This window comes from Oncorhynchus nerka, linkage group LG4 (genome assembly GCF_034236695.1).
Source record: "Oncorhynchus nerka isolate Pitt River linkage group LG4, Oner_Uvic_2.0, whole genome shotgun sequence".
Lineage (NCBI taxonomy): Eukaryota > Metazoa > Chordata > Actinopteri > Salmoniformes > Salmonidae > Oncorhynchus > Oncorhynchus nerka.
This window is the reverse complement of record NC_088399.1, coordinates 51,221,961-51,249,207: the sequence shown is the minus strand read 5'-3', so window position 1 is coordinate 51,249,207 and position 27,247 is coordinate 51,221,961. Positions and strand designations below refer to the sequence as shown.

General features: G+C 44.9%; 1 protein-coding gene across 5 annotated transcripts in view; it reads right to left on the bottom strand.

Annotated features, from left to right (window-relative positions):
- Nucleotides 1-7,552: 7,552 nt before the first annotated feature.
- LOC115127402 (rab GTPase-activating protein 1) overlaps nt 7,553-27,247 on the bottom strand; it is a 111,686-nt gene continuing 91,991 nt past the window's right edge. For all 5 annotated transcript variants that reach the window (XM_029657021.2, XM_065017644.1, XM_029657041.2 and 2 more), the window contains 11 exons: nt 26,907-27,032; nt 26,430-26,573; nt 25,133-25,174; nt 24,739-24,867; nt 20,637-20,729; nt 19,863-19,973; nt 19,508-19,612; nt 18,789-18,872; nt 11,019-11,090; nt 10,006-10,203; nt 7,553-9,745 (listed from right to left, as the gene is read on the bottom strand). In XM_029657021.2, coding sequence (XP_029512881.2) covers nt 9,623-9,745; nt 10,006-10,203; nt 11,019-11,090; nt 18,789-18,872; nt 19,508-19,612; nt 19,863-19,973; nt 20,637-20,729; nt 24,739-24,867; nt 25,133-25,174; nt 26,430-26,573; nt 26,907-27,032 — 1,227 coding nt within the window. In that variant the 3' untranslated portion in view covers nt 7,553-9,622. The remainder of the gene's footprint in view (nt 9,746-10,005; nt 10,204-11,018; nt 11,091-18,788; nt 18,873-19,507; nt 19,613-19,862; nt 19,974-20,636; nt 20,730-24,738; nt 24,868-25,132; nt 25,175-26,429; nt 26,574-26,906; nt 27,033-27,247) is intronic.

Here is a 27,247-nt window from a genome sequence, read left to right as displayed (position 1 = left end):
ATTTGACCAGTCACTCAAACACACATGATCTAGTTGCTTTGATGATCGCAACATGCCTGTTGGACTTCCGTTAAGGACGCGTTCGTGAACAAGTGTTGGATCACGTCCCAATCCATGTCAACGATTTTAATTGGCTGATACGGAATTTGAACCAGGTGTTATGATACTGATGCTTTTCTCGCCACAGACGGTTTGTTTACGTTTCTACCATTGTGGCTAGATGGAGTAGACCTACGGTGGTCGAGTCGGGGACAACAGTTGTTGACAGCTGTAGCGTTGTAGTTAAGCATAACCCCCCCCCCCCTTCTTAACCTTAACTTCATTCTCCTAACCTGCTGCGTTAGTTATCCTTAAAAACAAATCATCAGTGTCACCGCATGGGGTATAATGACGGGTAGCTGTGCAGGTTAGCAGAGGATAAAGTCTGCCAGGTTATCTGATAAGAACAGCTAAAGTCGAGCGTTTGATCAATTGGCTGGTGTGCAGTTTGAGACGGAGAAAAAGTTTCAACCTGTTCTGATGTTTGCCAGTACGGCCCCCGGTAAGTCTTAACTGACATCACGGGTAAGTTGTCGTTGAGAGTTATACACACGTTTATTGAGGTAGAGAACATTTTTAAAAGTCAGAACATCAAATAAAAGATCAAACTGAACTAAACTATCTCCACATTTACAGTTTTCAGATTTGTGTTTACTGTGGTTAATAATCTGTAGTTGTCAAACACACAATCCCCTTTCAGATCTGAAGTGTTCAGGTGTACCGGTATTTGAATGTCTTCGCCTGCAACTAGACCTAAAGACCTTTCTCTTCAGGAAGGCTTCCTGTTGATAATTGTGCTCCCTGAGTGTCCTTGTCTCTTGTAGCATCAGCTGTGTTCTTTGTCTAGTTGTGTCCATTTTTTTTTTGATTATAATGAAAAGCGGTTTACAGATGTAATTTGTTATGAACTAATCACTCCTATTGATTACATGATAGACAATCACTCCTATTGGTCTTTCTGGTATCCTATTGATTACACCATAGACAATATTAGTCTTCTGGAACAAGTCTCTCATTGAGAACGTGTATAACAACAACCCATGCAGAGTTAGACTCTAAACCAAAGCCTCACATGGAAATGAAAAAACCCTGCAGGGGATAGTCCATCCAAGAACCAATGGGATATTCCAGTTGTTGTTCCTGGATGAGAGGGGTTAGTCCCATGACTGCCTGAACACCATATGATTACAAGCATCACTTGTGGTGGTGCTGCCAGGCTGGGCTGGCATGGAGAGGCTCCCCTATCCCATCGCTCAGAGCAGCCAGCCAGCAGCAGAGCTGAGAATCTTAATTAAAGTATCAATCTTTTTTTTTTTTTGTACCTCAATCTTTGTTTTCCTACCTTTTTTGAGAATTAATGCGTTTGTCTTCTGAATTCAAATTCAGGCTTTACAGATGGAAAGCCTGTGGCCGGGGTGAAACTTCCCCGTCAATACAACATTCTGCTCTCTCCGAGGGCTGTGTGTTGTGTTGAGACATGCTAAGGCCAGATGGCTCACATAAATAATAGGCTACTGGACATCATCCTTCACTGAGCGTTGGTTGGCTTTTAATTTCCCCCTGGAATCGTCCCAGGCTAATGATCCATGCCTCTGCTCCCTAAGGTGGGCCAGAGTGCAGAACACCTCACTGCTTATCAGGAGCATACACTGGGTTCAAATCATTTGACATAATTTGAAATACTTAAACTGAGCTTAATTATTCTATTGCCCCCGGCAAGCTCAATCGCAAAAGTGCAAACCCAGCCCATCTGGCACTCCAGACAGGCTAAAGCAAACATTACAAATATCTAAAAGATTTCAAATAGTATTTGAACCCAGGTCTGGCTGGTAGTGTAGTGGAGAGAGCAGATTGCCTCACTTAGTGCTTCTCAATGGGCAGATTGCTGTATTTCCTATAATATATTAGATCTCGGCGATGAGAAGACCAGGCAGAATATATAAATGGATCGAAATATATTGCAATAATGACGATGCCTTTGAGTTAGGACACTAAGGAAAATGGTTAAGTGGCTTGTTGTCGATGAACAATGATTGTGTTCTTTTGAATGATACATTGTTTGATTTGTGTGACGGATTGTATAATATAACCTCGTCCCTACCGACTTCCCCTGAACTGTCCCTGATAGGTCCTCCTCCTTGACATAGGAAAATGGGACACAACAAGCACAAAACCACATTGACCATATTCCACCGCATCCTACTCAGGACCCACCGGAAACACACACACGCCGGAGTTATTTCCAGCCCACCTCAAAACACCCATCCTCATCATCGTTGTCACGCACACCCACAGTACAGAAATAAAACACAAGGCGGGGGTTCCTACGGGGCTCTACCACCCCAGCTAAACGATTGTATTTAGTGCAAGCCACAAGCTGTTACTGAAGATATCCCCCCCCCATAACCATGTACCTTGGTGCTTAACAATGGGCTGTAGCTGTGTATATAGTTATTTTGAGTTGTTTACTTATATATATGGAAGTCTTCTACAGTTCTGTTTTACTGAGAGAGAGAAGGGGACCGGTGTGTGAGACTGGGGACTCTATTACATCCCTACCGCTGAAGTTCAGCGCTATGGCGCGATTGACATTTAAAGGGACCGCTCCCATGTTCGTGGCGACTGCATGCACCGCTGCAGTCGCCGCCTCAATTGGAAAGGACCATCACATTTGAATCGCGCTACAGTGCTTGAACTTGTATGATTACGGATCGACTCGAGCCCTATGAACAATTTAGAAAACTGGGAATTCAATTTGCGAGCCTGCAGCAGCTCTGAAACAGGAGTCGGATCTGGTTACGCCCGGCGAGAGCGAGGTTCGCAGGATTTTTATTGCTGAACTGAACGTTTTCGTCGCCTGTCTGTGCTCTAGGTAGCTGCAGCGCATAGTTCAGCGTTAAGTCGGTCACAGTATGGGAGATGGGCTTTCCACTTGTGACAGACTATCACTTGTTACAAGCTCGCTCTCGAGGATCTCAGCCCATCAGTGTTGTCCAATATCCTGACTGTCGATCGAAGCTTTTTGGTTCTGAATGTACACCGTTGTTGTTGAGTAGAATGTATAACCATAGCAGAGCTACAGTACTTGCATTTTTGTAGAGGCACATATAAACAAATATATATGATAAACATGTATACATCTATAAATCTTTTTTAAACTACTTGTGTGTGAGTCATTTGGGCACTTCCTGCCTGGTCTGTGTTTACAGTTTTATTTCTAAAGTTCTTTAAGCTTGGCGTCTTCTGAGTGACGGACTCCTCCCCTCATCTTTCTGTAAATAGAATCTTCCACTTAAGTTGAATTATTTTGACTACGGAGTTATATTTGTGCCATTAAAATCAAGTAAAGGTTTAGCATTTTATTGGCACAAAAGTAACTCCATAGAAAGCAGCCTAACTTGTCGGTAGTTGTGTGCCTCTCGCACTTTGTTCGATCACGTGGCATCAAATAAATGATCCATTTGAGTTATAAAGTCACTATCAACAAGGTGGTCTAATGCAAAGTGACGATTGTGCACAAACCTCTGAGCGAGCGGCACTTCATTCGAAATGACGGCAGTAGATGTTTTCTAGCTGTGGTATTAAATTATTAGTCGCAAAATCACCATGGTGATATGTATTTTGTCACTGTATTTGCCATAATTTATGCTTGACAAAATTATAATTAAAAAAAGTACTGAATCTTCTTTAAAGTGTCAATCTCCTTTTCTATTACCATGAAGTAAACGCAGACTATTTGCTGTGTGGTGTATTTTAATATCCTTGTCTCTTTTCCCTCGGAAGCAGAGACGTATTATTTAACAGCTAATCTGATGGAAGTCATGATAGTGGGGACTGAAAAGTATATTATAAGAGTGTATAAAAGGCTGAGTAGAAAAGGGGTCTAGCTGGTCTTTTTAAATCAGAAGCAGAGATTGAATCTTGTCTCAGGGTTAGTTTGATACAAGTAATAATAGTGGGGACTGAAGAAAACGCAATGTGTACAAAACATTACGAACATCTGCTCTTTCCATGACAAACTGCCAGGTAGGTGAAACCTATGATCCTTTGTTGATGTCACTTGTTAAATCCACTTCAAATCAGTGTAGATGAAGGGGAGGAGACGGGTTAAAGGAAGGATTTTAAAGGCTTGAGACAATTGGAACGGGGTATGGTAGTCGGTACCGTGCGCATTGGTTTGTGTGTGTCAACTGCAAAGCTGCTCAACAGTTTCCTATGGTGTTTCAAGAATGGTCCACCACCCAAAGCACATCCAGCCAACTTGACACAGCTGTGGGAAGCATTAGAGTCAACATGGGCCAGCATCCCTGTGGAACACTTTCGACACCTTACAGAGTCCATGCGCCGACGAATTGAGGCTGTTCTGAGGGCAAAAGGGGCTGCAACTCAATATTAAGGTGCTCCTAATGTTTTGTACACTCAGTGTCTATAAGCTCAGGGGTAGTTTAGCAAAAGATCCTCAATTAAAAGACAAACGCCGCACACTGCTTCTCATGCTACCAGGGGATTTCATTATAACAACATTTGTCAAGAGTATGATAGTGGGGACCAATTTAAAGGTTGAATAATAAACTAGGGGGTAATTGAGCCAACTGTATTGGATGACATCTCTAATATCTCCCATATTCAACATTAACGGAGACTGTAAACGATTACATGCACTGGGTTCAAATACTACTTGAAATCTTTCAAATACGTTTCGTGTTTGCTTTAGAGTGCCAGATATGCAGGTGTTTGTACTCTGACTATTTTATTAGTTCCATTGAACCAGGCACGATTAATCAAGCAGGTTTGCTGTCCATGTTGAAATGAGTTTGTTAGCTGCTGCACTGGGGAGGCAGGAGATCATCAAAATACCTATAACGCCCTCTCCAGTATGGATGTACTGTGGGAGACCAGAGCCAAGTTGTTTAATAGAGACACCGTCTCTCCATCTGGGAAAGTAATCAGGATTAGTGGGAGGGTCTCGGTAGCAGCGCGCACACACACAGCAGCAGCAGCTCCAACGACTGGGCCCAGGATGCTCCTATTTTAGATTCTGGAGACGACCGACTGGGCAATGACACCTCTCCCTGTGTCAGTGGAGTGGAGGGGTCTGCAATGAAGGGTGGGAATGAAGGGAGAGTGGGGAGTTTCACTCTGAGGCCAAACCTGTGCGAACCCGTCTGGGCGACCTGGTCCCTGTTGACTCACAAAATCACAGAGCGATACTGCCTCAGTGCCTGCCTGCAACTTAACCCCATAAACATTCCACCCATACTCTGCACTCTGCTGCCGGGGCGGTAGGCTAATATCATTTTGTAAGGTAAGTAGGGACTGGGGGGAAGGGGGGTCTGTTTGATTGCATAATGCTGACGCTCGTTACTCCCTGCGGGTAACAGGTTTCCCACGCCTCACCGCAAGCAGACACCTCAGCCCGGGTGATAACTTTATGGGGGCCCCAAAGTTATAAACACTTAAATGATATATAACAAATATAAAAAAGCTGCCACAATCCATACACGCTGGAAATTTCAAATCAGGGACAACTGGAGGGCTGTAATGTTGCATGTTTAAAAATAGCGCCTTCATTGCTGAAGACAAAATAACACGAAGAAAACAATTAAATGTCTTCTGGGACTAGAAGAAGAAACTGCAATTAGGGGATTTCTACTGCCAGCACTGCCTAGCAGTTAAGGCAGCTCGTTAGGGCGTCAGGGTTATGAGTTGACTGACAACGGAGACTGTTTTTAGAACAACAGAACCCAATTATGCAGAACAACGTAAAAATAGCGGGAGCTTTTCATATTACAATCGTCTGATATTCCCTCCCCCCAAAACAAAGATTTTCTCAAGAGATTATTTTATATTAAGGTTGAGAATGTTTTGTTTAATTTGACAGAGAAATATAAAATACGTTTGACACAGTGTGCTTTGTAATATTATTTGGCTATTCAGTACATGAGACGACGAGAGCCTCTGAAAAGGCATTTGTGGGTCAACAGGCAGGCAGAGGGACACATATCCTTTTCACCCTCCTCCCAAACCCCACTGTCACCACACCTGTGCAGTTAGATCACAGAGAGAGAAAGAAACCCCATCACTGCAAAATATCATTACAGAGAGGGTACTCCTACCTGGTTACCATGGTACCTGTCTATCGCTCTAGTCCAGAGGTGCCAAACATATGGCCCACTAGGGGGTCCAATCCGGCCTGCTGTGATTTGAGAAGAACAAAAAAACTCAATATACTTTAAAAATACTCAAACCAAATCGAAACTGTGTGGAAATGATAATGGACATACATTCCTAAAGTTTCTTGACTGTGTCCAGCTGCTAATGATCACCGAAATGAAAGCTAGACAGCCAGGGAGCACTGAAAATTCCAAGAGCTATTGGATGGACAATTTTTTTTAAACATTTTGACAGCGAGGAAATTTGACAAATTTCCAGTGCAGCTCTCCGGACCTCGTTGAAGACTGAATGCTAAATGGGGCTAAATGAGTTTGACAACCCTGCTATAGTCCCTTCATGGTCTTTTCTCCCAAGCGGAATAAAAAGGGGTAGGATGGAAGGATGAAGAGCCACTGGGCCCCTGAGCAATGGCCCTTATTAATCACCAGAGAGAGAGAGAGGGACGGAGGGAGAGAGAGAGATGGAGGGAGGGAGAGAGAGAGGGACGGAGGGAGAGAGAGAGGGACGGAGGGAGAGAGAGAGAGACGGAGGGAGGGAGAGAGAGAGGGACGGAGGGAGGGAGAGAGGGACGGAGGGAGGGAGAGAGAGAGACGGAGGGAGGGAGAGAGAGAGAGGGACGGAGGGAGAAGAGACGGAGGGAGGGAGAGAGATAGGGACGGAGGGAGAGAGATAGGGACGGAGGGAGAGAGATAGGGACGGAGGGAGAGAGAGAGGGACGGAGGGAGAGAGAGAGGGACGGAGGGAGAGAGAGAGGGACGGAGGGAGAGAGAGAGGGACGGAGGGAGAGAGAGAGACGGAGGGAGAGAGAGAGACGGAGGGAGCGAGAGAGAGGGATATTTTTAAAATGTTTTTATTTAACCTTTATTTAACTATATAAAGAAGAGCGAGGGAGAATGATCCTTCTGAAAAGAGCGCAAGAGAGAGACCTGGATGTATTAAAAGGGTTTCAAGGTATTTTCAGTAGAGCAGGATAGTAGGGGTTGCATCCCAAATGGCACCCTATTCCCTTTATAGGGCACTACTTTTGACCAGGTCAAAAACAGTGAACTGTATAGGGAATAGGGTGCCATTTGGGACCCTGCCCCAGGAGTTGTCACAGGCAGATGGACAAGTGAGACATCAGATCTCTCTGCTTCGTTATGTCCAGAGGTAACATGGCAACGGGAATCTGATACTCATTCTATTGATCATGGAGCAGAATAGAGACCCTATAATGACTTGAATTATATTCAGCCAACATGCAGGGAGAAGAACAGGAGAAATAGTCAGGGCTATAAAAAGTGTATGATCCATCCATACATTCGGACGAGCATAAAAATGAAACGAACAACAAATAGGCCTGTGTTCATAGCTTTATATTGAAATGCAGAGTAATGCAACCTACACTAGTACAATGTTCCACACGTTCAGTAATGTTGGATGAAAGAAGGTACATTTTGGCATGTTATGGATGAGACAGAGGTTTTGCCTGACATTTAAAGCAAAGGAAGCTTTGAGCAAAAAACATACATTATGATCATCATTAATCTGTAACACAGTCCTTAATTATTTTAGGCAACATTATTAATTAGTACAGTTTACAGCGGAGAGTAGAAATACAAAAGAATAGACAAAAACTCATCATCAGAATGCTTTTTATGTACAACCCAGTGCCTTACGGAGCAGCCTCTGTTCTCAGCACATTGCACAGGCCTTACTTCTTCCACTGACATCAACACAGACTTAAGCAAGCTTAGCCGGATCCCATACGTTATAAATATGAATATTAAGGTGCAAAGACCGCTCCTCCCACCACAAACCCACACACGGACTGTCAGTAGAGAGTAGGACCTTCCCTAATATGGACACAGAGCTCTAACCAGGGAGCGTTCAGATAGAAATATATTATGTCGAGCAAACATGTAAAACAAGGAATCATGTCAGCTCTGTTCATGACATCCCGCAACGTGCCCCAGACTCCTTTAGGGAGAATGCCAGCTTGATCTCCAACGACCTCTGAACTTTGATGAGCCCCAACAGTTATGTCTCTGTCTGACCCTCTGTCTCCCACATAAGCACACAGCCTGTGACTGATGACCAGATGACATGCGTGTGTCATATCGCCAGTTCTCTCCTTTTCAGAAGTGTAGGTGGCTGGCTGTGATGTGTATATGTCTACATTGGGAGAGTGGAGTCAGAGTGTACATAGGTAGGTGCCTGTAACGTCTGTGTGTGTTTACGTCTATGTTGGAGAGAGTGGGGTCACTGACTAGGTCTGGGGGGGAGGGGGGCGTGTCATGGAGCTACAATAACACGGCATAAAACATAACCTCGACCGATGAGGTCATGAGGGGTCATCTAGGAACCCCAGAGGAGCAGCTGGTCTCAAGAGTGGAGGAGTGATGAGCCGCGTCCAACGTGCCATTTCAGACACAGCCGTGGAGGGAAAGAGTGTGTGGGGTGGGATCTGAGCCAAGGGAGGGCCACACCCATATCTCTATATCTGCAGCTCCAGCCTCGGAGCCCCCATGCTTTGAGCCCAGCCTGTCCCGGCCCAGAAAGCGCATTGTGAGGACTGCGTCAGGACCACCAGGACATGGCCCACTAGTGGCCTCCGTCTGCTACTGCACAACCGGTCGGACAGACCCCAGGCTGTTGCTAATATATCTACTGTTATGCTGTACATTATGTTCACCTTAACCCTTCGCATCAAGGCTTTGTCAATAAGTTCCTCTTCCTCCTCATATAGCGCCAACCTCCGCACACTATACAGCACCCACTTTTCATACACTAAACTCGCACTCCGAGCTTCACAGGTTCACCGCCACACACTCAGAACCATCGTCAGTCACACAAACATGCACACACACACACACATTCGGCTAAATGTTCACACGCATACATACACTCTGGTGTGCTCAGTCTTCACAGACACACGTCTATACATGAGCGTGTTCATAATCATACACATATAGAAAAGAAAGGTATCGTAGAACGGAAACGAGAAAAAGCAAGAGGCTGTCGGTTAGCACTCGTAGTACTTCGATTACAGTTGGAGTTGTTTGTGCAAGCAGTCTAGAGAGGACAGTAAAATAGATTGTATTTCCCAGGTCTGGACTGGAAGGACAGTTCAGGTAGCTCTCTAGAAAGCCCCTTCCTTACCTGTTAAATATCAGTAGTATAAAGACTAACGTTGAAACCTCTCTTTTCTTTTTTAATTAAGTACGCTGTTTCGTTTGGGGCAGTGGTACCTTTGAGCTTAGTCCTTTTTTTAAAACCCCCGTCGTGTCACGGTGAGGTTTGGTTTGCTCCAGTCCAGTGAGTGGGTGGTACCTCTGACTAGGAGAAGGAGGGGGAGGCTGGGAGGGGGAGGTTTGGGAGCAGGGTGGGGAGAAGGAGACAGTCTATGGTCGAGAAGGAGTGTCTCAAGTTAGGTTGTCTCCTTGCCCTGTGCTCCCGTCGCAGTCTTGATGGAGGTTAAGGTTCTGTTGAACCAGGTCTTCTTAGCAGCCTGGACCTCGTTGAGAGCCAGACCCAGGGTGTGCTCCAAGTCCTGCGGGGGGAGAAAACGTACCGGGAAGAGGTTAGGCAATGGGCTGGAGCTGCAGGGCCAGCCTGGTGTAAGGAAACAGGAGATTAAAACTAGAATGAATGAAAACGTGTATTGCCTCAAACTCCCTTCAGTAATGAAATCGTGAACTGTTAGGATTTAAATGAACTGATCGAGGATCTCAGCTGAGTTTAGTCTATGTGGGTAGCTACAGTGCGGATGACAACAATTTAAGCAGAAGTATTTTGAAGTGAGCCTAATACCTGTATCTTGCACTCTGCCTCCACCAGCTGTAGTTTGGTCTGGGCCAGTTCCAGCTCCATCTCTCTGAGCTGGTTCTTCAGAGCCTCCTTCTCCTCGTCCGTCTCCTCCTCACTGCCCTCCTTCAGCTTCCTCGCTGCCTTCAGACGACCCTCCTTGCTGAACAGGATGGAGCACTTTTCACAGCCTTCGACTTTCATCTGTAGGGGAGAGACCGCATAGAGCGGGGTCACGGGTTAAAACATGGCTACACCATAGAGGCAAGTGACTTCTCCCAGCCTTCTACCTTCACCTGTACAGGGGAGAGACCAGGACACCAGTTATACCAGTCAGGCACAGCTTACACCAGTAGACCTCTAAGCCTATCCCTTCAGACAAACCTCTCTGTTCAACAAGATACTGCACTTCTCCCAGCCTTCTACCTTCACCTGTACAGGGGAGGGACCAGGACACCAGTTATACCAGGCAGGCACAGCTTACACCAGTAGACCTCTAAACCTATCCCTTCAGACAAACCTCTCTGTTCAACAAGATACTGCACTTCTCCCAGCCTTTTACCTTCAACTGGAGTGAGAGAGACCCAGACACAGGTTAAACCAGGTCACATGTTGTACCACAACGATACACCACGCAAATCGGAGCATCTAAGAGCAGGCACAGTTTACAAAACGACATCACTGGGGCTTCCTCACTTTCCAGCTAGCTCACACAGGTATCTCCCTCCCATTCCCCCTGTCATTTTCACACAGGTTTCGGAGAGGTGCGGGGGCTGTCATACTTGGGTCTCTTGTAAAATAAATTTGATCTCAATGAGACTAACCTGTATACATACAGACAAAAATAAACTTAGCAGCTAATGTTAACTTGCTAAGCGTAAGGACAATAAATAAAAAATGAATACGACACTCACTCGCACAGCCACACAAAGAAAGCATGCACATTTGAAAACAGCGGTATGTCACGTGATTGAGCAGTCTGTCATGTGATGGTGTGATGTCCTGTGACATGGTCTCACCCGAATCTTCTCCAGCTCTCCCTTGTTGGCTGCCTGCTGTTTCTCCAGACGCTCACTGAGCTGGGAGCAGATCTAAAGGGGTCAACATAGAGGTCAAAGGTCAAGAGGTTAGAACACAGGGCGAATCTCAAAACACCTTTCCACGAATCCTCCCTCATCTGAATGTGAGTGTCATCCCGGGCAGGCCGTGGGCTCTATCCTCTTACAGTTAAGTGTATTAACTCAACTACACAACTCCTGTCATTAGAGGATTACCTAACCATCCGGCCGGCCCTACTCTGCACCGGGGGAGTATTCGTTAGGCACCACGCGGAAGAAAACTGACTGAAACAGGGAGGGACTGCCTGAACTTGTCGAATAAGAAACACTCTTTGTCCGTTGGAAAATGTCTGGCTACGGTGTGCCCTTATGAATACAACCCACCCCATGCGCCCACCTTACCGCAGGGAGGTGGACACAGGGAGATCGATGGGAAATTAACCATCCTAACTGGAACATTTTATCAATTTGATCACCCCCCTTTCACCCAAGAAATCCCATCTATCCCACTCCGCCCTCCCTGTCACCGCTGCAACACCACACACACATCTTAATTTAGAGAAAGCCTGATTCATCGCCACGAATATGGTTAAAATAGGTTGCCGGAGCGATTAGGCAACACTAAAAACAGAAATTCATTACCATGCATAAGCTACTGTAATTAACAAACAATGTGTTATTAATGATTGCAATCAGAGAGAAGAGACAGAGACATGGTGTCTCAGTCACTTATAGTTTTGTGGTTATTTGGAGGGAAGGGGTTTTAGCTCTGGGATTATTAAGCCTTTGTTGTGGGCAGGTTATAAATGGTTTAGATCATCAAGGCAAGACCCTTGCCTCCGCCAGACAGTCTAGCTAACAACCCTGCCAACTAGGGTTTTTCAGGCTTTGGTCCAGCTCAGTACAAACACACCCAATGCAACGTATGAAGGGCTTCGATTATGGAATCAGGTGTGTGAGTACTGGGCTAGAACAAAAGCCTGCACATCTTCCCCTTGCTCTACTTGTTCCCAACCTGCTAGAGCAAAATTGTTTTGTTACAGTCTAATTCTGTGCAAAATGCTTATGTTGAATAATACCACAGCTGTCCAGTGCCCTCTTTACATACCGCACGGATGAGTGATATATTACTGGCTCTTTATGTGTAAGGCACTAAAAACCTAGCCAGGGGAAAATGTAGTTTCCTCTGTTCAGGCTTTAAAGATCTTATCACTCCTCTATCATCGGCTGTGAGAGCTGTTGTTGTTTGTACTATTCTAAGACAGTGGAGCCAATTACCTCAGCTCTTTTGTAAGCGTACCTCCCCCTACGAGAGGTAAACAGCTCTTTGTGAAGAATAAGTATATAAAAGACTGTATGACTTGTAAATAATCAAGTTCCTCCCTGGTATATCTGGAGAGTAAAATTCATTGCAATTGCTTGAATAAACATTTAAAAACAGGAAAATTAGCTCTGCCTGATCCTTGGAACGAGCTTTTCCTCAACACACCCGTCTGTCTCCGTCTGTCAACCTGCTATTCCTGATGTGTGTGTGATCTCCAGCCTGCTGCTGGTCCCAGATCAGTTCACAGGAACCTATTATCACACTCTACCATACATCACACTGTTAGGAGGCCTATTAAAACAGCCTCAGCACCGCAATGGGGACCAGAGAGAAACTATTTTTAAAGAACCACATCTCCTCACCGTTTTTCTGCTTTCTGATCCGAAGAGCTGCTTTCAACTGGCACATCGCAGCCAGCGGAGCTGCTACCATCAATTTGATCATTTTCTGTCATTTTCTGTTTCCTATATTTTTAGATTCCTGTCCAAAGGTAGCTACATCTGTTTTTCAAATAGTGAGACTATTTCTGTTGGCCCTCAGTACCTTTTACGCCCTCAGTGTTGTGTAATCTAGCTTTGGCTATGTCAACTGAAGTTTGTGTTGAGGAATTAAACCTATGGATAGGACAAGCTTTACTCAACGATTTATATATCAACTAGAGGACTGTGTTGACTAGAGCCACCGTGCAGCCATCTTAGTACTCCCCCATCATTGTAAAACCTATTTTGGAAGCTATATAAATGCATTTATTAATGTCTATATTAGTTTTTGCCACATGTATTCTATTCCATACACCTTACATACTTTTAAATGATATATTATGTGAGCTAAGCATAAACATTTAACATGTATAAACATTTTCCTTAAATAGTATCAGCAATTCAAGGTTTATATAGGTATTCGGACTACGATGAAAATCAGATCAAATTCTGTGACTAATTTATGCAGAAATCCAATTAATTCCATATTTTTTCTTGCCACTGTATATAATTGGTTTTACTGATTACAAAATAAACTGTGGATAAGTGGATAACAGAAGGGGACTGTTCAACTCAGTCTCGGTCCACCAAATCTTTTCAATCAGAGCGTCTAGATAATAGAACAACCTTTCAACCAGTGTGAGAGAATACCTTGGCTAGCATCAAGGCAAACCCAAAGAAAAAAAATTGTTGGACACATTTGTTTACATCCCCGTGAGTGAGCAGCTCTCTTTTGCCAAGATAATCCATCCACCTGACATGTGTGGCATATCAAGAAGCTGATTAAACCGCATGATCGTTACACACCTTGTGCTGGGGGACAATTTAAAAAAAGCTGCTCTAAAATGTGCAGTTTTGTCACACAACACAATGCCACAAATGTCTCATGTTTTGTGGGACCGTGAAATTGGCACGCTGGACTGCTGGAATGTCCACCAGAGGTGTTGCCAGAAAATTTAATGTTAATTTCTCTACCATAAGCCAGCTCCCAACATCGCTTTAGAGATTTTGGCAGTACGGCCAACTGGCCTCACAAATGCAGACCTCGTGTAAGGCATTGTTGGCGAGCGGTTTGCTGATGTCAACGTTGTGAACAGAGTGATGGTGATGTGTACGACAGCGTGTTCGCACGGCCATTGAAGAAGAGTGGGAAAACATTCCACTGGCAACAATCAACAGCCTGATCAACTCTATAGGAAGGAGATGTGTCGCACAGCTTGAGTCAAATGGTGGTTACACCAGATACTGACTGGTTTTCTGATCCACACTCATACCTTTTGTTAAAGAATCTGTGACCAACAGATGCATATGTGTATTCCCAGTCATGTGAAATCCATAGATTAGGGCCTAATTTCTTTATTTAAATTGACTGATTTCCTTATATGAACTGTAACTCAGTAAAATTGTTGAAATTGTTGCATTTATATTTTTGTTCAATATATATATATATTAATAGTGTGATGTATTAATGTTTGTTTTCTGCCCAGATGAAAATTTGCCATCTATCTTAATCAGGTGCAATAGCATGTTTACATGGTCCCTGACAAATAATAAATAGATAGGATAAATCAATAGGATGTTGCCATCAGAGGAGAGAATACAGAATGCAGAGAATACAGAATGGAGAGAATACAGAATGGAGAGAATACAGAATGGAGAGAATACAGAATGGAGAGAATACAGAATGGAGAGAATACAGAATGGAGAGAATACAGAATGGAGAGAATACAGAATGCAGAGAATACAGAATGGAGAGAATACAGAATGGAGAGAATACAGAATGGAGAGAATACAGAATGCAGAGAATACAGAATGGAGAGAATACAGAATGGAGAGAATACAGAATGGAGAGAATACAGAATGGAGAGAATACAGAATGCAGAGAATACAGAATGGAGAGAATGGTGAGAATAAAACCTGCGTATTTCTGTCAGGATCTAGGATCATTGGAGACACTCAAGTTTTTTAAATCCTGTATCTCTTGACACATTCATGAAAATAGTCATGGCCTCTAAACCGTCAAGCTGCATACTGGATCCCATTCCAAATAAACTATGGAAAGATCTACTTCCTGTGCTTGGCCCTCCTATGTTGAACATAATAAATGTCTCCCTATCCACCGGATGTGTACCAAACTCACTAAAAGGTGGCAGTAATAAAGCCTCTGAAAAAGCCCAACCTTGACCCGTAAAATGTAAAAAAAATCAAATCGGCCAATATTGAATCTCTCATTCCTCTCAAGAATTTTAGAAAAAGCTGTTGCACAGCAACTCACTGCCTTCCTGAAGAGAAATAATGTAAACGAAATGCTTCAGTCTAGTTTTAGACCCCATCATAGCACTGAGACTGCCCTTGTGATGTGGAAAATTAACTTTTAATGGCGTCAGAGCAAGGCTCTGCATCTGTCCTCATGCTTCTAGACCTTAGTGCTGCTTTTGACGCCATCGATTACCACATTATTTTGGAGAGATTAGAAACCCAAATTGGTCTACATGGACAAGTTCTAGCCTGGTTTAGATCTTGTCTGTCAGTAAGATATCAGTTCGTCTCTGACAAATCAATTGTACGTTTCGGCGTTCCTCGAGGTTCTGTTTTAGGACCACTATTGTTTTCACAATATATTCTACCTCATGGTGATGTCTTTCAGAAACACAATGCCAACTTTCACTGCTATGCGGACGACACACTTCGATGAAACATGTTGAAGCCCCAAAATTGCCTACCCTGGAAACCTGTGTTTCAGACATAAGGAAGTGGATGGCGGCAAATGTTTTCCATTTAAACTTGGACAAAACAGAGATGCTAGTTCTAGGTCCGAAGAAACAAATTCATCTGACAATTAATCTTGATGGTTGTACAGTCGTCTCAAATAAAACTGTGAAAGATCCCGGCGTTACTCTGGACCCTGATTTCTCTCTATTGACAAAAATATCAATAATATTTCAAGGACAGCTTTTTCCCATCTTCGTATCATTGCAAAAAATCTGAAACATTTTGTCCAAATATTATGCAGAAAAGATAATCCATGATTTTGTCACTTCTAGATTAGACCACTGCAAGTCTGTACTCTCTGGCTACCTGGACAAAGCATTAAATAAACTTCAGTTAGTGCTAAACAAGGCTGCTAGAATCTTGACGAGAACCAAAGAAATGTATCATATGTGCAAGCCTCTCTACACTGGCTTCCTGTTAAGGCTAGGGCTAGGTTTTACTGCTAACCTACAAAGCATTACATGGGCTTGCTCCTACCCATCTCTCCGATTTGGTCATGCTGTACATATCTACACATATGCAACATTCTCAAGACGCAGGCCTCCTTATTGTCTCTGAAATTCCTAAGCAAACAGCTGGAGGTAGAGCTTTCTCCTATCTCCATTTTTATGGAATGGTCTGCCTTTCCATGTGAGAGACAGACTCGGTCTTTAACTTCTTTGGGACTGGGGGTCAGTATTGAGTAGCTAGGATAATAAGGTTCCCAGAGTAAACTGCCTGCTACTCAGGCGCAAAAGCTAGAATATGCATATAATTAGTATATTTGGATAGAAAACACTCTGTAGTTTCTAAAACTGTTTGAATGATGTCTGTGAGTATAACAGAACTCATATGGCAGGCAAAAACCTGAGGAAAAAATCCAACCCGGAAGTGGGAAATCTGAGGTTTGTAGTTTTTCAAGTCATTGCCTATCGAATATACAGTGTATATGGGGTAATATTGCACCTCCTAAGGCTTCCACTAGATGCCAACAGTCTTTAGAACCTTGTTTGAGGCTTCTACTGTGAAGGAGGAGAGAATGAGAGCTGTTTGAGCTAGAGGTCTGGCAGAGTGCCATGAGCTGATCACGCGAGCGCCCGTGAGAGGTAGCTGCGTTCCATTGCATTTCTAAAGACAAAGGAATTCTCCGGTTGGAACATTATTGAAGATTTATGATAAAAACATCCTAAAGATTGATTCTATACATCGTTTGACATGTTTCTATGAACTGTAATAGAACTTTTTGGACATTTTGTCTGAACAAGTGATCGCGCATTATGCATTTGGATTACTGGGCTGAACGAAAAAGGAGGTATTTGGACATAAATGATGGACTTTATCGAACAAAACAAACATTTATTGTGGAACTGGGATTCCTGGGAGTGCATTCCGATCAAGATCATCAAAGGTAAGTGAATACTTATAACGCTATTTCTGACTTTTCTGACACCTCTCCTTCTTTGGAAAATGGCTGGATGTTTTTCTGTGACTAGCACTGACCTAACATAATCGCAAGGTGTGCTTTCACCGTAAAGCCTTTTTGAAATCTGACACAGCGGTTGTATTAAGGAGAAGTTTATCTATATTTCCATGCTTAACACTTGTATCTTTTATCAATGTTTATTATGAGTATTTCTGTAATTTGATGTGGCTCTCTGCACTTTCACCGGATGTTTGTTTGAGACAATGCATTTCTGATCATAACACACCAATTTCCAATGAGATTTTTGGACATAAAGAACAAAACAAAACACACATTTATTGTGTAACATGAAGTCATGTGAGTGCCATCTGATGAAGATCATCAAAGGTTAGTGATTAATTTAATGAGTCCTCTCCTTGGCTGGAAAATGGCTGTATGGTTTTCTGTGACTTGGTGTTGACCTAACATAATCGTTTGGTGTGCTTTCGCCGTAAAGCCTATTTGAAATCGGACACTGTGGCTGGATTTACAAGAAGTTTATCTTTAAAATGGTGTAAAATACTTGTACGTTTGAGGAATTTTATTTATGGGATTTCTGTTGTTTTGAATTTGGTGCCATGCAATTTCACTGGCTGTTGGCGAGGTGGGACGCTACAGTCCCACATATCCCAGAGAGGTTAAGTCTTTACTGATGACTCATCTCTTCAGTAGGTCCTATGTTTGGGTGTAGTCTGGCCCAGAGGTGCAAAGGTGAACGGCAAGGCACTGGAGTGAAAGATTGACAAACCGCCCTTGCTGTCTCTGCCTGGCCGGCTCCCCTCTCTCCACTGCGATTCTCTGCCTCTGACCCTATTACGGGTGCTGAGTCAATGGCTTACTAGTGCTCTTCCATGCCGTCCCTAGGAGGGGTGCATCACTTGAGTGGGTTGAGTCACAGACGTGATCTTCCTGTCCAGTTTTGTGAGCCCTCTAGCTCGTACAGTGGAGGAGATCTTCGTGGGCTATACTCAGCCTTGTCTCGGGGTAGTATTTTTGTGGTCTGATGATATCCCTCTAGTGGTGTGGGGGCTGTGCTTTGGCAAAGTGGGTGCCGTTATGACCTGCCTGGTTGGCCCTATCCGGGGGTATCGTATGGGGCCACAGTGACCCCTGACCCACCCGTCTCAGCCTCCAGTATCTATGGTGCAATAGTCTATGTGCCGGGTCAGTCTGTTATATCTGGTGTAATTCTCCTGTCTTATCTGGTGTCCTGTGTGAATTTAACTCCCCCCGCCCCCGGAGGACCTGAGCCCGAAGATCATGCCTCAGGACTACCTGGCCTGATGACTCCTGGCTGTCCCCAGTCCACTTGGTCATGCTGCTGCTCCAGTTTCAACTGCTCTGCCTGCAGCTATGGAACCCTGACCTGTTCACCGGACGAGCTACCGGACCTGCTGTTTTCGACTCTCCCTCTCTACCGCACCTGCTGTCTCGACCTCTGAATGCTCGGCTATGAAAAGCCAACTGACATTTACTCCTGAGGTGCTGACCCGTTGCACCCTCTACAACCACTGTGATTATTATTTGACCCTGCTGGTCATCTATGAACATTTGAACATCTTGAAGAACGATCTGGCCTTAATGGCCATGTAACACCAGGCTGGGTTTCTGCATAGCACTTTGGGACATCTGCTGATGTAAAAAGGACTCTGTAAATACATTTGAATGAAATTGGATTGAATACAGAATGGGGAGAATACAATAGTCAACCGTACCTGTTTGTACTCTCCTATGATGGAACCATTCTTCTTTATCTCAGACTCTGATTTGTCCAGCTCCCGTCTACACATCTCTTTCAGCTGTAGACAGACAGGCACACCAACTTGATATCACACACATTATGAATAACTTCACCTCTAACCTAAAAATATAAGGACTTCATCTCCGTCAGGACAGGAGTCAACTGTCCTTGGGCCTGTAAAGTGCGTACAGTAGTGACACACTCAAGGAGTAACACACACACACAGAGAGTAGAAAAGATGTAATCATCAAGAGGACATCAGCGAAGGACAGTGGCAATGGCAGATGCCCCCTGAGACAGTTGTACAAGTAAGTGAGAAATACAGTAGGCCCTGTGCTAGATGATAAGTCATGTCCTTGGAACACAGACCACGGCCACAGTACATGGGGGAGCCCACCATCCCCCTGTCTTAAAGAGACGGACAAAGAGAGAGAGAGAATACTGCTTTCCCACCAAGGTACATGAACAGAAAAGCAATCTGATGATGGAAAAAATATTCAGCAATACTCCGGAGGACAATGGCAGTTCACTTCAAAATAATTAGTTATCGATCAATCCAACACATTCACTTCCATTGTCAGTGAACTTCTATTGTCCTTCCAAGACAGCAGTATTATTTTCAGACAGAGACAGCCAGCCAGATGAACAGACAAACGGACGAAGAGACAAACAGAGCCAGCCAGACAGACAGACCTGCGCAGACTCCTCCTCTAAACGCCTCTTCTCGTCCTCCGAATCCACCAGCTTCTGTTTGGTCATCAACAGCTCCTTGTTCAGAGCGTCTGCTTTCTCCTCAGCCTGAGGGACAGTTGCACACATGGATACAGTGACAAGGTCAACTGACAATAGCTGATACCAAATGACAACAACAAACCTATCGGAGGTTAAAACATTTTTATTTTAATTAAAAATGGATTTGACAGCTAAATGGGTTTTGGATAACAGGAAACGTACGAGCGCACACACACACACACACACACGCACGCCCACGTTTACATACTTGCACAGGTCTAAGAAAGTGAATTTTGGGATGATGTGTCAGCCTTACGTTGTCCAGGTCCTTGCGCAGGGCGATCTTGCTGCTGACCAGTTCATGGGCCAGGTCATCATTCTCCTGCTCCAGACGCATGTTAGCCTCCTGGAGACGACGGTTCTCCCTCTACAGGACACAAGGAAAGGGCAGAGGAGGAAAGTAGGAGTGGGTAGGTGAAGGAGAGAGTGAGAGGAACACGTGGAAAGATTGGGAGAGGAGACGAGAGTGAGAGAGAGTGGAGAAAGGAAAGAGTGAGTGAGTGAGTGAGTGAGTGAGTGAGTGAGTGAGTGAGTGAGTGAGTGAGTGAGTGAGTGAGTGAGTGAGTGAGTGGAAAGAGTGGAGAATAGCGAGAGAGAGAGAAGCCTGTTGCCGGGCTGCACTATTGAAGATCCTCCGATCTTCTTCCTGTTTCTCTCAACTCGTGACATATATAATGTTTAACTATGCTTGTAAATAACAACCTTTGAGAATAAGCCTAGATTAAAAATTGACCTGGCTGCCGTACACAAATTCCCCTCCAGACATTCCTGGCATTACAACTACGTAATGGATAATGAGGCTTTGCACAAGTAGATGTTTGTGTGCACAGCCCACTTAAGAGACCAACTCAACTCCTTCACGCCAATGCTGTGTGACTCTACCGATAGCTACTTTGAGGACAAATGTACTTTCTATCCCTGTGATATGTGGCTGCCCCCACCCAGCGATTTTCAGATGAATGCACCAACTGTAACCCGCTCTGGGTAAGAGCGTCTGCTAAATGACTCAAATGGAAAACATGCATAGTACCTCGTATCTCTCAATGGGAGCTTCCTGCTGTTCCTGCTGCTCTCTCATGGCGTGGTACTCCTTCTCGTACTTCTTCAGCTTCTTCTGACTGATCTGTAGAGACAGGGACAGACAGATGCACTGTTACTGGACCACGTCTACAGTAGGTCTACAGTACACAACAAGGAGGTAAGGGTGAGGGCATTGCGAGTGCTGTGGGGGCTCCCCATAGCCTGGTTACAGCTCCAGGCGACAGGGTGTCTCTGATGGCTAGTACTACCGTTCAAAAGTTTGGGGTCACTTTTAAATGTCCTTGTTTTTGAAAGGAAAGCACATTTTTTTGTCCAGTAAAATAACATAAAATTGATCAGAAATACAGTGTAGACTTTGTTAATGTTGTAAATTACTATTGTAGCTGGAAACGGCAGATTTTTTAAAGAATATCTACATAGGCCCATTATCAGCAACCATCACTCCTTTATTCCAATGGCACGTTGGTCACTTGTGTGTCTTAATTATTTTATCAAACAGTGTGCTTAAAGCATCAGACAAGCTCAGTGCATATAGTTGATTTGATTAAAACACACAAGACCTGTCTATAATATGGAAAAATACATGTCAAAAAAGGACCAAAGAGAGAACAGATGACTCTCTGTCGATAATAACTAAATAGGAATTTACTGATAAAACAAACCTGCATATTTGTCAAGAACGAGTTACTCGTTGGTTATGCTGCATGTACAGCACTTCAATAATAACCATGAACAACCATGCTTCTGTCTGTGTGATTATCAACAGCTCTTTCAAAAAGCCCTGCCTTTCACTTCTCTCCACTGCTGCCCTTGTACAAAGAGCAGCAGTTTCTCAAAGCACACTCAGCATGTTGTAATCAGCATGTAGGGGGCATAAATACTGTATGCGGCTACGACCCACAGTACAGAACCGGGTCTGTTGTGGAGGAGCAGGTCCATAATGGTCCCAGTGATGACTGCAGATTCAGCTATTCAGGATACACTGGCTTCACTACACCACTGACACACCTGCTATGCTATGAGGGCTTAGTAGCTACTGGTTACGTTCTAGAACAGCACAGCCTACATGAGTTTGAATGCTAGCCTTTTGTATATTAAAGTGAGAGTGAGTGAGTGAGCGAGAGAGAGAGAGAGCGTACATGCATACGTTGCACAGTGAGGTTGAGCCAGACCAGACACAGTGTGAGAAAGTTAAGAGTGTTGAGGGCAGGAAGTGCCCCCATCCAGTCAGATCCCCAATCTGTCCCAGTCTGACAGCTGTTGTCAGAGCAACCATCCGAGCAGAAGAGGAACACTGGGTCGTGTCACTGACAACACAGCGCATCTCTGCTGACTGAACAACAACGGAACAGAACTGTACTCACCGGGGTCACTGACACACCCTATGACATGATGAGACTATTGTCACTTACTCGATTCGACACGGCAGCCCCAGAAATGTCCATGAGGCTATTTTTACAGAATTGTGCAGATAAAATAACTGCATGCACACGAGGGTGTCCGTCAGTTTCCTTGCGCATGTTATCATTATACAAAGCGTGACGGAAATTAGCATACTGTACCCACATACACATGATCAACTCGAAGGGCCAAACAGCAGTTGAAACAACAGTGTAGACCCCGCCACTGTTTTGGTAAAAAAAAGATTGGGCAGGAGATAAGCAATCACTCGCAAATTCATAGACAAAGCTATGAATGCAGGGTCTGACCAAAATTATAGATTTAACTATGTTTTTGAGGCTATACGGTTTGTTTATGTTTGCTATGTTCACAAACATTGGAGTAAAACAATCTTATATTGTGGGTTCTGATGGGGTACGTCAGTTAAACTAAGCTCATGACGCATTTACAGGTTATATTCTTCAAGAATCATTCATTTATGAGTCCAAAAATGGATGTAACAACTGCTAATTGCCCCTTTAAAAAGGCCAAAAATGTCAACCTATGCAGTCAGTGAGCGAGTGGGGGAAAGCAGTATGACCCCGGTGTGCCCTCTCTCCTCCACTGTGTATGTGTGTGTACATGTTTGAGGCTGTGTGTGTGTTTCACTATGTATGCACTATGCAAAGTATGTGTGTGGGTGTGTACTGCCTGTAAACAGTGGCTGTGCTAAATACTGAGTGTGGTCACTTTAGTAATAGGCCTCTCCCTCTTACTAAAAGCCACAGCAGATCGCTGGAAGGAAACAGCTGGTTTAGCTTGAGCTATGAAAACTCCCTCAAGCCTAAAGAATTGAATCGGAGCACAGTCATATCTGGCTACCTGCTTCTGTAAAGTGGTTTGTACAGAGAAAAGTGTTGGGCAGAGCAGGGTGGTTTAGGCTGGTAAGAGGGGGAGAGGAGAGGTCCCTGATTATGCCGCCAGGCTCTGGGCTGAACTCTGACAGAATTTGTGACACCCTGAGGGAGGGTGTGAGGGAGGGTGGGTGGGTGTGGCTGTGTCTCTCACCAGGAGAACCTTGCCTGCTCTTTTTAGCCCTTAAGATCCTAATCCTGCTCTACGACTAACTTTCAGATGACCAGCCCTGGGTGACCAGACCTGTCAAAAAAAAAGGTCAGAGGTCATAGAGTGCAGGACCTTAAGCCTGACCCCATGCCCTCCCTTATAAAAGATGTGACAAGAGAGGTCGACCTGTTCTAAAGCCTGTCTGAATCAGAGGACAAGGACGCAGGTAATCTTCAACCTAGTGTACTGTTTGTGTTACGTAATGCAGTTTAGGATAAGCCAACCCCTTTTGAGAAAAATGTTTTTAGATACAAAATACACATGTAAAGGGATAAAAAAATAATTATTCTTAAGCATAGACCAGACAGAGCACAGGTATGTCGTTTAGGATTAGCAGATACTTCTGACAATTATTTCAGATGATTTTAGATACAGTCCGTTTCAAAATATTTCGATACAAATCCATATACGATGTAAATACTTCTGACTTTCTTAGGCCAGGAGAGAGCTCAGGCCATAAGGTTATGAAGGTGTACTGTAGCTGTCAGTTTCTATTGCAGCTCAACACTGCCTCTGACTGGTTATTTAAAATGCCAGAGGAAGTGTGGTATATTGTTCTTATGCACTATGCACTGCGGAGTGTCTGGACACAGCGCTTAGCCCTTGTATATTGGACATATACCACAAAACCCAGTGGTGCCTTAGTTCTATTATCAACTGGTTACCAAAGCAGACGATTGGTTAAAACCGCATTCCAGCTGGTGTCTATTCCACATTACCACCAGCTAAATCTATGACGTTAAAATGGCTATTTACTCTGCCCCATCTGACTGTGCAATCTACTGTCTCATCAGCCCAGCCAGGCAATTTATAAACTAGATCTCCACTATAAAAAGCATCTAGACATTATCTCACATTTCTTTTAGACTAATATTTAGTTTCCAACAGCAGAGATTTCTATAAACCTAGATGTCTGTCTCCATTGTTTCAATATTAAGATTTGATCTCCAGCTGTCCCATAGTAATGAACATGTCGGAATGAGACACAGGCAGGCAGGCAGCTTCACTCAGCCAGGCGAAATCATGAATCAGCATCATTTTTTAAACGCTATATACAAAGAACTATCAATAGAAAACAGGTCAAACGAAAGGAAATGCAGCTAGTTCAGTTTGAAGTGATTGTGTTCGCTCTTCTGAACAACAGTGTCCTGACGAGAGAGCACATGCAGTTTGCTGTTATTCTGGCTTGCTAAAGTTTGTTGCGTTGCTAGCCAACTTCACGGTTTTTCCTTTTTAATTACTGTTTTATATTTAATGGTTTTCCCTAACTCTACTTTTTTCATTCAAATGTTTCTCCCCGGACTCTTTATCTAACCATTAACATGATGCGAAATCTTATGGTGAGGATGCATCATCCATGGGATATCCATGGCAAGACGCATCATTCACCCAAGTTTCGTCAAAATCCCCCCTCCCCCCATTTCATCATGGGGGACAATTAAGTGACTTAATTAACCATAGTAAATTCAAACTAAGGAGAAAACGACATGGTGGAGATAGCCAGGGTAGGTTCAAAACGGCGGCAGTAGTTTCCACGGACAGTTAGTCTGGATACGCAGGATTTTAGGCTGTGAATAATGCAGTACCTTCATGCTGCAGGCCAGTTCCATAAGTTTCTTAGCGTTCTCCTCTGAGCGGTAGCGTTTGGGAACTGGGACTCGGAAGAACTTGAGCGCCCCCTCAAAGTCAGTCGCCAGCAGGTCTTCTCGCGAGGTCTGGAAGAGGAGAGGAGGGACACGGTGAGACAGAGAGACTTTTCCAGCCCAGAACCCCCTCACAGGAAAACCCTCTGTAACATTACTGCTGCCAAGAGCACAGCAGGAACGGTGTGAGAAGAACGGCGTGTGTGTGTATGTGATTAGAATGAAATCGAAGCCTTGGCTCCAAGTCTAAGCTTGCGGTGCGCCGCTGTGGTAACACGGCCTCGTGGCTGGCGGTTTGTGTGCGCGTGTGTAGGTCTCCACAGAGGCAGCAACTCACCTTCAGGAGAGCCAGAGCCACATTGAAGATCACACTGATGCCCTGAGCGAGACAGAAGAGAAAATAAAGACTGTTACTGAACAGAGCAGAGGTAAGCGGGGAGAGGAGAGGCACGTGGGAGACTAGAAAGAAACAGAGGGAGAGGGTTGGTAGAGAGACAGAATGTAGAGGAAGTTGAGAGTAGAAAGATAGTGGGAGAGGGTTAGGGGAAGACAGAGAAAGGGGGATTGAGTCCAGAAAGAGAGAAAGGAAGTTGGGGTAGAAACACAGAATTAGAAGGGTAAATGGAGGAAGAGGTCCAGATGGGGCAAGGTCTATGTGGAACATGCAGGGTTAGGACGAGGGGTTAGGGAGAGGGGTGAGGGTTAGGGAAAGGGGTGAGGGTTAGGGAGAGGGGTGAGGGTTAGAGGTTAGGGAGAGCCGTGAGGGTTAGGGAGTGAGGGGTTAGGGAGAGAGGTGAGGGTTAGGGGTTAGAGGTCAGGGTGGGGGTTAGGGAGAGGGGTGAGGATTAGAGGTCAGGATTAGGGAGAGGGATGAGGGAGAGAGGTGAGGTTTAGGGAGAGGGTTAAAGAGGGATGTGAGGGTTAGGGAGGGCGGTGAGGGTTAGGGGTGAGGGTTAGTGAGAGGGGCAAGGGTTAGGGAGAGATGTGAGGGTTAGGGGTCAGGGTGGGGGTGAGGTGAGAGTTAGAGAGGCGTGAGGTTAGGGGTCAGGATTAGGGAGAGCGGTGAGGTTTAGGGAGAACGGTGAGGGTTATGGAAAGGGGTGAGGATTATGGAGAGGGGTGAAGGTTAGGGAGAAGGGTGAGGTTTAGGGAGAAGGGTGAGGGAGATGGGTAAGGACGAAGGGTGAATGTTATGGTTAGAAAGAGAGTTGAGGGTTAAGGAGGTTTAGGAAGAGGGGAGAGGGTTAGGGAGAGGTGTAAGGAAGATGGTGAGTGTTAGGAAGAAAGGTGAGGGTTAGGGGGTTCAGAAGAGGGGTTAGGGTTGAGGGAGAGGAGTGAGTGTGATGAAGAAGAGTGAGGGTTAGGGGTGAGGGTTACGGAGAGGGGAACGAGGATTAGGGAGGGGAACGAGGGTTAGGGAGGGGGAGGGAACGAGGGTTAGGGAGGGGGAGGGGAACGAGGGTTAGGGAGGGGGAGGGGGGAGGGTTAGGGAGGGGAACGAGGGTTTAGGGTTAGGGAGGGGAACGAGGGTTAGGGAGGGGAACGAGGGTTAGGGAGGGGAACAAGGGTTAGGGATGGGGCGAGGGTTAGGGAGAGAGCAGAGTGTATCGGGCTAGAGGGAGATAGATAGATACCTCACAGAGAAGCAGGTCTATGATGTGGAACACCATGTAGAGGGGGAACTTGGCTGTGAAGAGCGTGAGGAACCACTGAGAGGCGTACATATGAGCCTCCAGACCCACGTTCAGGAAGTGGTTATACAAGTCTGGGATGTACTCCTGTTAGAGACAGAAAGAAACCGTTACCCGAAAGTAAGCATCAACAGCAGCAGTGTACTCCTGATACAGAGACATAGAGACAGAGAGAGAGAGAGAGAGAGAGAGAGAGAGAGAGAGCAGAACAATTACTACAGTAACAGTAGGTAGAGAAACACAGAGAGTATCACACATTTGTTACATTTCAGTCACTTATGCAGAGCGACTTACAGTATTGAGTGGATAAATGTTTTACTTTAGCCCGTACTGGTTCCCCCGTGGGAATCGAACCCACAACTCGCCATTCTCCACCAACTGAGCCTACACGGGACTCAGCACGCACGCACGTCATCTCACCTGCATGAGTCGCTCCAGCTGGAAGAACTTGCAGTGTAGATCCTCAAAATTCTGCTTGAAGAGCTCCCTGAGTCCATAGTCAAACATGATCTTGACCAGGACACTAAAGGCCTGCTCCTCAGGCATCTAGACAGGGGTACAGAGAGAGAGAGTACACACAGTAGGTACATCAGCAATCACAAGCACACACTGTACGGGACCCACTGGTTGATGCTTATTTATAAAACCCTCTTAGGCCTCACTCCCCCCTATGTTGGGTTCCCGAGTGGCGCAGCGGTCTAACGCACTGCATCTCAGTGCTAGAGGTGACACTACAGGCCCTGGTTCGATTCCAGGCTGTA